The sequence below is a fragment of the Zeugodacus cucurbitae genome, chromosome 2 (assembly GCF_028554725.1).
Source record: "Zeugodacus cucurbitae isolate PBARC_wt_2022May chromosome 2, idZeuCucr1.2, whole genome shotgun sequence".
Taxonomy (NCBI): domain Eukaryota; kingdom Metazoa; phylum Arthropoda; class Insecta; order Diptera; family Tephritidae; genus Zeugodacus; species Zeugodacus cucurbitae.
The window spans coordinates 31,914,657-31,927,998 of NC_071667.1; the positions used below are offsets into that span (position 1 = coordinate 31,914,657).

The window sequence follows — 13,342 nt, forward strand, 5'->3', positions numbered from 1 at the left end:
GAACTCTGAGCTTTCATAATCAGAGAGAAAGACAACGGACACCAAAGACTAGAGGTCGTAGTCAAGTTTTAGCTTATTGCATTGCATCATGATTGAATTTTCCTTATTTTATTTTTTTAAAATGAAGCCACGTAAGAAACGGTATACCGTATATATCGGGTAATATGTGAGATATCTTAGCAAAATTAAGTGAACATAAAGTATTTGATATTATCGGAAATCGGTCCAGAAATCATCCCAGCCCCCATATACTATATATAATAATTTTCGTTATTCTAGTGGACTTCATTCCGAATATGTGGTTTGAATTGTATGTTATCTTAATAAAATTACATCAATAAATTGCGAGAGTATAAAATGTTCGGTATACCCGAACTTAGCCCTTCCTCACTTGTTTCTGATAGATTTTACCAAATATCAATTCTTCAATTTTTTTCATCGGAGTTGGAATTGATTGCTTTGGGACTTTATAAGTCGCAAAAACATTTTCATAGTAAACTTTAATCTTTACTAGTATTTACCTAAAGGGTGATGGTGGACTGCAATTTAGTTCGAGTTTCCGATACGACTCCTCAATCGGACTTAAAATATCTGTTACACTGAATGGCGTGGAATGTGTGCTGTTAAATATGGCGTTAGGTTGTTGATTTGTCAAACTTTGCATATGATGAATATTAGAAAAATTGTGTTGGTGGATCAAAGTAGTTGTGGCTGCCGAATTAGGGTGCGGGGAATGTCCCGAAGAAATGGTATGTTTTAATAAATGTTGTTCCAGCTCATTTTGATGGGATATTTCCCCTGAAGATAATATTTTTGGAGATGAGTTCATAACCAACTAGGCGCCATTAATTTCTTTTGGCACGTTGGGAATGTACTTTGATGTCGGTTGTCCTGCAATTAATTCTGTCTGACGCTATTAACGATGTTTCCATGCGTGATATACATACGTATATGTACGTACTTTTTTATATTTTGTAGTTAAGGCGTTTTCTGAAAAATAATATATAAAATTCATTAATTAATTTTATTAAACATTTTACTTATATTTATGTTTTTCTATTCATGTGAGCAGATATAGCTTTAAAAATACCAATATACAAATTATTCCGATATTATTTATTGTTCTTTGATCTAACTAGAAATTTATTAATTACAACTACAGTCTTAAACATAATGGAGGAATGGGCGCACCTTAATTATAAAATATTTCTTATTCAGTGAATATATTATCTAAACTGCCGCAGTGATCCTATGCGGAAGCGCTCATACCCTTCAACTACGCCATTATTGAGGCTGGTAGAGAAGCATATCGACAAATCAACTGTAATTATTCACCTCTCCTCTATCTATTGTTTCATTCGGTCCAGTACATATTGGCTTAGTTCAGTCATACCTAAAATAAGTTTACTCACCATATTATTTGGGGAACCTCTCTAGGAAAACACTCGAAATTTTATGGAAAAGATGGGCTGCACTTTTGGTAAAAAACCATATCTCAGGAATTATTCGACCGATTTCAATAAATTTTGTACATAACATTTTCTTAACACCCCGAGATTACCGAATGGGCAAAATCGGTTAAAAACTACGCCTGGAATTACATCTGATTCGTTCTCTTTACAATATACATGTACATCAAGAACTAATGCAGTTACCGGAACAAAACTTTACTTAAACAATGGATTTGAGCTGTGGCATCACTCATTTGAAAAAATGGAGACATCGAACTACAAATTTTCAAAACTCCAGCTATCGAACATGAAGGCCGGGTGTCAACTCACTGTCTCGTCTTGGACGGACTAACCGGTTTGTATAATAGATGATAATTAACTTTAATTTTATGTGTGAGCAGATTACAAAGTTAATTTGAACCTAAGATGAGACGCAATAAATTAAACATTACAGGGACTGATGCTTGATATTTAAACTCTCCCAAAAATAGTTGCTAAGAGAGTATTATAGTTTTGTACACATAACGGTTGTTTGTAAGTCATAAAACTAAACGAGTTAGCTATAGGGTTAAACATATATATAAAATGAACAGGATGACGCGACGAGTTGGAAGTGAGCGTGGCCTCGCCCCCAAATCGGTTATTTGTATATATCTCGCAAACCAGTAAAGCTATAGAAACCAAACTTTCTGCAGTCGGTTCTCTTACGTACCCCACCACACACCATGAAATAAAAGTGCATTAACTTACTAACGAAAAACAGCAAAAACACAAAATTTTAGAAGAAATACTAAAAGGAAACGGCACTCAGATTTTTTACGTAGCGTAGCGTCGCCCACTTATGTGTCAAAACCCATATCTCGGTTGCACCCGAACTTAGCCTTTCCTCACTTGTTTTAATCACGTTTATCTAGCTCACTTAAAACTGCAAGTGATTGAATTGTTTTGTATGAACCAAATCATATATATGGTGCAAAGCAAACTCTGAGAATCCATCCAGAACTCCACAGATTCCCTTTTACAAAAAATGATTCAAATTACCAAAACTGTCCACAAAGCTAACCGCATTGTTTTATTTTTTATACTTGCGCTTGTTGCACAAAGTATAATAGTGGTACTCATTTAACGTCGCAATTATATAAAAATGATAAATTTGCAATATGGCAACACACGTTAAATGAGTGCTCTTTGGCAATATCAATTAATTGTGAATCAATTGTAAGCATGCCATGAATACCACTGAAAATTTTCTCGCATATTTGCAAGATTGTCGTAAAATAAAATGCATGAAACTATAAAGTTATAGATAATGCTATAAAAGTGAAATTATACATACATAACAATCAAAATGTTTGCCAAATTTAACTGGGTTCAATGTGATAATGCATCATTATCTTCGTCTCGTCACTCGTCAAATAACGTCATTCAAGTACTTCATTGATCAGCTATAACAAAGTTGAATACGTTTTTTTAATGCTAATGGTTTTTAGGTGCAGATAGCTGTGGCTTCTTCATGAATACATCAGATGAATACTGGTGTAGATCCAACACTCTTCTCTCAGTCTCTATCAGGGTATTTTTGGGGTTTTATCTACTTAATTTTTTTATATTTTATAAGGGCATGCACCTGGAATGTCCGGACCCTTAATTGGGAAGGTGCCTCTGCCCAGCTAGTTGATGTCCTCATACGACTCAAGGCTGACATCACCGCCATCCAAGAACTGCGATGGACGGGACAAGGACGGAAGAAGGTGGGTCCTTGTGACATCTACTACAGCGGCCATATAAAGGAGCGCAAATTTGGTGTTGGATTTGTGGTGGGAGAGAGACTCCGTCGCAGAGTCCTGGCATTCACCCCGGTGGATGAACGTCTTGCCACAATCCGCATCAAAGCGAGGTTCTTCAACATATCGCTGATTTGCGCTCACGCCCCAACGGAAGAGAACGACGATGTGACCAAAGATGCTTTCTATGAGCGCCTAGAACGCACCTATGAGCGCTGCCCCCGCCACGATGTAAAAGTCGTGCTTGGCGATTTTAACGCCAGGGTGGGTAAAGAAGGTGTCTTTGGCACAACAGTCGGAAAATTCAGCCTCCATGACGAAACATCGCCAAACGGCCTGAGGCTGATCGACTTCGCTGGGGCCCGAAATATGGTCGTTTGTAGTACCAGATTCCAGCATAAGAAAATACATCAAGCTACCTGGCTGTCTCCTGATCGAAACACGCGGAACCAAATCGATCACGTTGTGATAGACGGAAGACATGTCTCCTGTGTTTTAGACGTGCGTACGCTCCGAGGACCAAATATAGACTCGGACCATTATCTGGTCGCAGCGAAGATACGCACCCGCCTCTGTGCAGCAAAGAATGCCCGTCAACAAACACAAGGAAGGTTCGACGTCGAAAAGCTGCAATCGCAACAGACAGCCACGAAATACTCTACTCGACTTGCACTCCTGCTCTCTGAGAGCACTCATCAGCATCTCGGTATAAGGGAACTGTGGAACGGCATCTCAAACTCACTGCGTACCGCTGCAGCCGAAACAATTGGTTTTCGGCAACGACAAAAAACAAGCTGGTACGATGAGGAGTGCCGTCTCGCAGCGGAGAGAAAACAGACTGCCTACCTCGCAACGTTGCAAACGACCACAACACGTGCGGGATGGGATAGATACCGAGAGCTGAAGAGGGAAGCGAGACGCATCTGCAGACAAAAAAAGAAAGAGGCCGAAATGCGTGAGTACGAAGAGCTTGAGAAGCTGGCAGACAGAGGGAATGCTCGAAAATTTTATGAAAAAATGAAGCGACTTAACGAAGGTTTCAAGACCGGAGCATCCTCATGTAGAGACCAAGGTGGTAATCTGGTAACCCATGTCCAGGGCATACTGGGATTATGGAGGGAACACTTCTCCGACCTGCTGAATGGCAGTGAGAGTACAACACCAGGAGATGGCGTACCCGATCCCCCAATCGATGACGATGGAACAGATGTTCCATTACCCGACCATGAAGAAATTCGAATAGCAATTACCCGCTTGAAGAACAACAAAGCAGCGGGAGCCGATAGATTGCCGGCAGAACTATTCAAATACGGCGGCGAAGAACTGATAAGGTGCATGCATCAGCTTCTTTGCAGAATATGGTCGGAAGAAAGCATGCCTGACGATCGGAATCTCAGTGTGCTCTGCCCAATCCATAAAAAGGGAGATCCCACAATCTGCGCCAATTACCGTGGGATCAGCCTCATAAATATCGCATACAAGGTTCTATCGAGCGTACTGTGTGAAAGACTAAAGCCCACCGTCAACGAACTGATTGGACCTTATCAGTGTGGCTTTAGACCTGGAAAATCGACAACTGACCAGATATTCACCATGCGCCAAATCTTGGAGAAGACCCGTGAAAAGAGGATCGACACACACCACCTTTTTGTCGATTTTAAAGCTGCTTTCGACAGCACGAAAAGGAGTTGCCTTTACGCCGCGATGTCTGAATTTGGTATCCCCGCAAAACTAATACGGCTGTGTAAATTGACGTTGAGCAACACCAAAAGCTCCGTCATGATTGGGAAGGACCTCTCCGAGCCGTTCGATACCAAACGAGGTTTCAGACAAGGTGACTCACTATCGTGCGACTTCTTTAACCTGATGCTGGAAAAAATTATAAGAGCTGCAGAGCTAAACCGAGAAGGTACAATCTTCTACAAGAGTGTACAGCTCCTGGCGTACGCCGATGATATAGATATCATCGGAAGCAACAACCGCGCCGTTTGTTCTGCTTTTTCCCGCATGGATAAGGAGGCGAAGCGAATGGGTCTGGAGGTGAATGAGGACAAGACGAAATATCTCCTGCCATCAAACAAACACTCGGCGCATTCGCGTCTTGGCTCCCACGTCACTGTTGACAGTCATAACTTCGAGGTCGTCGATAATTTCGTATACCTGGGAACCAGCATCAACAACACGAACAATGTCAGCCTCGAAATCCAGCGCAGAATAACTCTTGCCAACAGGTGCTACTTTGGACTGAGTAGGCAATTGAACAGTAAAGTCCTCTCTCGACGAACCAAAATCAAGCTCTACAAGTCGCTTATCATTCCCGTCCTGCTTTACGGTGCAGAAGCTTGGACGATGTCAACATCAGATGAGACGACACTAGGAGTTTTCGAGAGGAAGATTTTGCGCAAGATTTATGGTCCTCAGAACATTGGCAACGGCGAATACCGCAGACGATGGAACGATGAGCTGTACGAGATATACGACGACATTGACATAGTTCAGCGAATAAAAAGACAGCGGCTACGCTGGCTAGGTCATGTTGTTCGAATGGACGAAAACACTCCAGCCCTGAAAGTGTTCGATGCAGTACCCGCCGGAGGAAGCCGAGGAAGGGGAAGGCCTCCACTCCGTTGGAGGGACCAGGTGGAGAGCGACCTGGTTACACTTGGGATCTCCAACTGGCGCCGAACTGCGAAGGAGAGAGAGAGGTGGCGCACTATCGTCGATTCGGCTATAACCGGCTAAACGGTTGCAACGCCAATCATAATTTTTTTATATTTAATGAGCATCCGGAGTTCTTCAAATGAAATCTATCATTTGAAACCTACTGAAAACGTACAACACTTTTCGGTTTTTTCTTCCGGAAAAGTAATTGGAATAAATATATGGTGCGATAGTCGCAGAGGAGCACGTATTGTTTATTTTAAGTTATGTCCTTAGAAACACCATAGACGAGTATTTACATCTATTTTTGAACCCCTTAGCACAGTTAACTCTTTCCACTCACCATTGGATTTCACCACAATTATCAGGGTGTTTCCTTTTCGTCATTTTAAATATCGTAAGTGTCAAAGCCTTATACTTATTTTATGGACGAGATTCTAACATATAGCCTGGTGCGCATGACTCATCTGCGGTATTTTTTCAATGTTTTATGACAAGTTTTTTCATGTCTTTCTCGAGTTCGTCAATCCATCTTGTTGGTGAATTATTCTGCGCCCTCTTCTTGCCTATTCTTGTTACGTGACTAGTCATATTAGTCGCTGAATTTGGATATATCATTTATATATTTAGGACAGACAGACCGTCGGACAGACAGACATCTGGATTTCAACTCTACTAGTTTTTGTAAGTTTAGATATTATAAAAAACCGTCAGTTGAATAAAACTAATATACTCCGGGCAACACGTTGCGAGAGTGTAAAATTCGGCATGGAGTCGCTCAATCTTTGCTCACAAACCATATCTCAGGAACAACACGACCAATTTGGTACACCCTGATGTGATGCATTACACAAAGAACCCAAAAAAATGTAGCGAAAACCAAACATCCAAAAAATAATTTAGCATTACATGTGCATCCATATCTTTAGTTCCTTTACACTCTTTTAATCCCTAGAATTTTCGAAATTCAGAGGCTGCTGTAATCCGATTCTGAGAAAAATATATTTTTTTTTGGTTTGACCAAGAAAACCTACTATATGGACAAAGTGTAAATTTGGTGTTGCATTTCTGGTAGATGAGCGCCTAGAACGCACCAATGACCGCTGCCCCCGCCACGATTTCAAAATCGTGCTTGGCGATTTCACCGCTAGGGACAAAATATCACCAAACGAATCTGAACAACTTCGCTAGGATCCTCAGGCTCAGGTAAATTAATAAAGGTATATGGCTGTCTCCTGATCAAAAATCGGGCAACCAAATCGATCATGTTGTGATAGACGGAAGACATATCTCCAGTGCTCTATACGTGCGCGCGTTACGAGAACCAAATATTGACTCGGATTACTATCCGGTAGAAGCAAAGATACTCACACAGGTTCGACGTCGACTGCAATCACCACGCATAGCCGAGTATCAGTAAATGAAAAGCACCGCTGTAGCAGAAACAATTGGATTTCCGCTACGCCAAATTGCGTAGATATTTCATTGCCCGAATATGACGAAATTCGAACAGCAGCGGGTCCGATGGCTTGTCGGCTTAGCTATTAAAATGCTTTGAACACATAGACGACGGCACTTCACAACGTAGCAACAGCGAAGCTTCCTTGTCATCTTGACGCCAGCTTCTTGAACATTTTGAAGATGGCAGCGAAATTTCAAACAGCAATTTAATTATTGCCGTATTAAAACCTTTCACTGACCAAAGCTATTTTACGATTCAGCTGGTAAAATATCATTATACTTGTTCAAGCTTTGAATAATTTCACATATGAGTGGCAGCTCTATAGCTGCCCATTGTCGTCGGCAAAATTAGAAACATTTGTAATTGGGCGACAGCGACAACTGCAAGCCTGCTGCTCTGAAGTCATGCTGTTGCCTAAATAACTGTGCCCACAAGGACGTGTGTATTTTAATATTTGATAGATGCTGCCTGTCGTCTATGTGTTCAAGGCAAAATACGGTGGCGAAGAACTGAAGAAGAATTTCAGATTCTTTGAAAAATATGGTCGGACGAAAGCATGCCCTATGCATATGTGCTCTAAAACAGCAAACTGATTAACCCTTATCAGTGTAACCTTAGACTTGGAAAATCTACAACAGTCCATATATTCACAATGCGCAAAATCTTGGAAAAGACCCGTGAAAAGAGTATCGACACTCACCATCTTTTCGTCGATTTTAAATCTGTTATGCCTAAATTTAGTATCCTCGCAAAACTAATGCGGCTGTGCAAACTGACGTTAAGTTACACCCAAAGCTCTGTCGGAATCAGAAAGGACCGTTCTATACCAATCGAGCTTTCAGACCGAGTGACTCACTATCGCATGTCTTCTTCAATCCATCGCTGGAGAAAATAATACAAGCTACAGAGCTAAATAGATAATAAGAGCGTACAGCTGCTGAAGTACACCGGTGATATTGATCTCATGCCCATACAATTTGTATGGCTCATACCGAAATAACGCGACGGCGACGCTGAGCGGTTGAAATTTTCTATTTTGACAGAGCGTTCCGGAGTAAAGTTGGCTGCGAAAAACGAAGTTTCTCTGTACAATAAAATTTCACAACAACAATTCAAGTAAACATTTTGATATTTGACGTAAAGTTGCCGCTTTTATTTAGGGATGGCGCATCGACGTTAACGCTGAGTTTTAAAAAACGTTCCGCCAACGCTTTTATTTAGGGAAGGCTGTAAGGAAGCGAAGCGAATAGGTCTGGTGGTGAATGATCATTCCCGTCCTGCTATATGGTGCAGAATCGTGTTGAGTCGACATTCGATGAAACGGCACTTGGAATTTTCGAAAGAAAGGATTTGTGGTCCTTTGAACATTGGCGTTAATACGACGAGATTAACATAGTTCAACTGCCATAGCCGCTGCCTATGTCATGTTGTTCGAATGTATGAAAGCACTCCAGCTTTAAAAGTATTTCGTGCAATTCCCGCCGGTGGAAGCAGACTCAGTTGGAAAGATCAGGTGGAGAGCGAAATTAAGAGAAAAAGAGTCGATTGGGGCGCCATTATTGATTCGGCTTTATTCCTGCGGTCAATTACATACATACATCCGTATATTAAAGTATCATTCAATATTCCTTATTGTACGTCACTTCGAATGGATTTGAATGGTATTTAGAATCTTATTAATATTATAAAGGGATTTCCAACTTATTCCAGTGTGAGAGCGCCTCAAAATTAGCGTTTTTTATAACATTTTGCATTATTACCGGATCGGACAAAATACAAATTTTTGGGCATTTAAATTAAAACACCCAACATTTATTAGGATTACAAATTATTATATACCGAATGTTAAATTCAAAAATTATCTATATCTATCTATGATATTTAACATTTGGCGATATAAAGGAATGTTAAAATAGCCGGCTTTCGAACTTTCAGTAATAAATAGGGTTAATTAATACCTGTCAATTGACAATTAACACATTTTTTATAGTTTTTCATGAAAAATTAGTTTGTCGATGCTGCTAATCACAAAAAATGTCTTTTACCACTTCTAAATTTCGCGTTTTCATTTATATTTATTATACTCTCGCAACAAAGTTGCTACGAGAGTATTATAGTTTTGTCCACATAACGGTTGGTTGTAAGTCCTAAAACTAAACGAGTTAGATAAAGGGTTATATATATCAAAATGTATCAGGGTGACGAGAAAAGTTCAAATCCGGATGTCTGTCTGTCCGTCCGTCCGTGCAAGCTGTAACTTGAGTAAAAATTGAGATATCTTAATGAAACTTGGAACACGTGTTCCTTGGCACCATAAGAATGTTAAGTTCGAAAATGGGCGTAATCGGACCACTGCCACGCCCACAAAATGGCGAAAACCGAAAACACTTAAAGTGCCATAACTAAGCTATAAATAAAGCTATGGAAGTAAAATTTGGTATGAAGGATCGCACTAGGAAGGGGCATATGTGGATGTAATTTTTTTTGGGGAAGTGGGCGTGGCCCCTCCCCCTACTAAGTTTTTTGTACATATCTCGCAAACTGCTAAAGGTATATCAAGGAAACTTTCTAGAGTCGTTTCTTTTAGGTACTACCTTATACAGTCTAAAAATGGAGGAAATCGGATTGTAACCACGCCCACCTCCCATACAAAGGTTATGTTGAAAACTACTAAAAGTGGGTTAACTCAATAACGAAAAACGCCAGAAACACTAAATTTCACATAAGAAATGACAGATGGCTGCAAAGGTAAAAAGACAATGTTTCATTATTTTATTCAGAAATTGAAGTCTAATCTTATTTTATTTTGGGCCATAACATTTAAAATCTCTTCCTCCGTCACGTCTATATCTCTATGAATATTCAAGAGAGCCATTCCGTTCAGGCGTGTTTCTCCAGTTTTATTTCTTAAATATGTTTTAAGCCTGCAAAGTGAGGAAAACGAGCGTTCACTTGAAGCGACAGATATAGGGATTGTTGCTCCAATCTTTAAAAAACGATGCACTGTTTTGAAAATTTTTGCAGCGCAACAATTCATTGCGTCTAAAAAAGTTTTGAATCTCTTTGTTTGATTTAACCAGTTCCTGAAAATATATTCAAAATTTTAGTTAGAAAATATAATCTGAAGAAAAGATTTTTAACCTTTTCCACATTATAAATTCAGCAACGAAATCATCGGGATCTTCTACATCAGCGGTTAAGTTAAGACATTTTTTTGCAAATAGCATAATTTTTTTTAATTTAAATTTATTTCACAACAGTTTGCTCATGGAACGAAAACTGAAAGTCATAATAAATGAGTTTTTATTTTTCCTATATTATGATTAACAATAAACTCTAAAAAAAACAATAGAAACCTTATTGGTGACTTTTCAGTTCAGAACTAATTTTCAAAAGAAGTCCATTTTCGACTCACAATTCCCCTTAAATCTAAAAAAAATCAGCAGGGGGGTTTAACACCCCAAAACCCCCCCTGCGTTCGCCCCTGCATCGAAGAATAATTTAAAAACCAAAAGGGGTCCGGTTGAACAACAAAAACATGTATGAAAAAACTCTGATGATGACAAACCAGCCGATTTGTGTAGTTTCAAAACCCCGAATTGGTAGCAGAGATCATTATAGTTGCATTATTTGAAGTATATAATTATATACTTGAATTTAGCTGTTACGATATTAAACTATAAAAGGGCCTGAGCTAAAAATCGTTAGAATAGAAAATAGTTTGGAGAATTACCTACAATAATGATGAATGCAATGATTATAATTCTATGAACTTATATGGTTGATTGTGATTCTGGTGAAGAAACAATTGAGTCATGTGTTTCACCTATAGATATAGATAGTTAATAATATCAATATAATCGAAGTGAGAGAAGGCATAAAAAATGGGCGCCAAAGTATAGTACGATTTTAATAATAAATAAGAATAAACCCAAACGATTACCCTCCTCCCGCCCAACCGACGCGTGGGGCGCAGTCCGCATACGAGTCTAGAAAGGCAAGAGATTTTTAAGCGTCCGGTTCTCAAACTGCTCAGCAACAGAAAGAAACATTTCAACAGCTGAGATTTAAAAATTTATAAAAACAGAAAGTTAAAAATTTCTGAATATTACTTATTAAGAGAAGACAAAATAGTTTTGTTGATGCTAAATATTGAGTTAAATGGATCAAATGTGCTGAAATGAGAATTAAAATCCTGACATTTTCGGCGGAATGGTTCATTTAACTCAAAATTAGTTTTAGAAGATTTTAGAAGTAATGGTCTAAACTGCCTAGATGAACGAAATGGGACATTAAACTTAATATAAGACAAAAGAAATAAACTACAAACTAAACCATTCAGAAGTTTTACTAGGAATATTATACGTAGCATTTCTCTGCGACTAGTGAGTGTGGGAAGATTTATAAGTTTTAAACGACTAGTATACGGGGGAAGATTTAATCTTGAATCCCAATGTAAGTGGCCTAAAGCAAAAAGTAGAAATTGTTTTTGAACGAACTCAAGCTTATCAGAATGGGATTGATAGCAAGGATTCCATACCACAGAACCATACTCCAATATAGGCCTTACCAATGTTGTAGAAAGAATTTTAGTAATATACGGATCACTAAATTCTTTAGACCAACGTTTAACAAAGCTAAGAGCACCTTTAGCTTTTAAGACAATTGAATTTACATGAGAAATTAAAATTAAGTTTTCGCGACATATCAGAGTGCAAACGAAGTGCAGAGTGGATGTAATACTGATTGGCGGGGTTATATTTCGAAGGCAATTAAGAAAGCAAACAAATTTATTTACACATTTTTTATCAGCCTTAGGGCCTGTTGTGAATAACAATAAATGGTAAATATAAATTTTTAGTACTAGAAATTCACAGGAAGACCTCATGATAGTTAGACCATTTCACCCTAAAAGATTATTTACGTTAAGAACTTATTGAAATGAAAGGAACAATTTCTTTTAAAAATGATTTTGATAACATCCGTATGGGAATCGTACAATTTATTAAACTTTATTACGCCTAAATGAATTTGAAAATTATTAAAAAGCTTTGTGTTAGCTTAATTACCCAACAGAAATCATATTTTTTAATTTGTGAAATGCACACCCTTGGAAGTGGGAACACCACCCTAAAACATAATTGCTATATAAAGATGATAGGTATATAAACTAACATTTGCTTCCTATGCTAAATTATAGTGCTTCTAATTTATTTAATGAATTACCTTATGTTTCAGATTCCGGAATGTCCATTACGAAATGTTATACTTTTACACAGATTTATGTATCCACAAATTTTTTACACAGTTTTACATAACTTTGAATAAAATATATAATAAAATCGCAAAGTAAATACATTTTCACTCTCTCATATCACTAGTTATTGAGTAACAGTAAATTAATTAATTGTATTCTCAAAAATGGAATATCCGCTCGACAATAGTAATCGGATACCATATATCTATTAATCAATGTTTCATTTATCTGATATAACAATACACTGTGTCTAATATAATTAAATTGTTTTTACACCTATTAAAATATTCTTATAAAGACACTATCATAATTAAAGTCGTGAATTGGTTGATAATACAAAAAACAGTACAGAAAAAACTCGGATTAGGCACATAGAAGAAGAACCCACATCAGTGAATTTATTATGAATATCCACTCGACACGAATCCGTCAAATGAAACAAGAGGTCTGAACAACACTGACGAGTACTTCTCAGATGGCTTCTGGATAGCCCTCGAATAAGTTTTTCTATTAAAGATGAATTCTGAGTTTTGGTTGGATGGAAAAATATAATTTTTTTTACGTGCACATTTTGAACATTTTCAGTGCAACACATCAATTTCTCCAGCAGGTCAACTAGTCTCGCTCGCTCTAAGCAATTAATATATTAACAAGAGTAAATGAAAATGATAGGCTGTACCATAGCCAATCCAAACGCAATGTGGTTGAAGTGGTAACCTCCCTAAAC

At 38.3% G+C, this 13,342-nt stretch overlaps 1 protein-coding gene across 1 annotated transcript in view; it reads right to left on the reverse strand.

The window, feature by feature from the left end:
- Positions 1 to 13,088, reverse strand: part of LOC105219597 (homeobox protein Nkx-2.4) — a 50,065-nt gene extending 36,977 nt beyond the window's left edge. The window contains exons 1-2 of the mRNA XM_054228143.1: positions 12,585 to 13,088; positions 522 to 990 (exon numbers count right to left, since the gene is read on the reverse strand). Of these exons, the coding sequence (XP_054084118.1) occupies positions 522 to 829 (308 nt within the window). The 5' untranslated portion in view covers positions 830 to 990; positions 12,585 to 13,088. The remainder of the gene's footprint in view (positions 1 to 521; positions 991 to 12,584) is intronic.
- Positions 13,089 to 13,342: the final 254 nt, after the last annotated feature.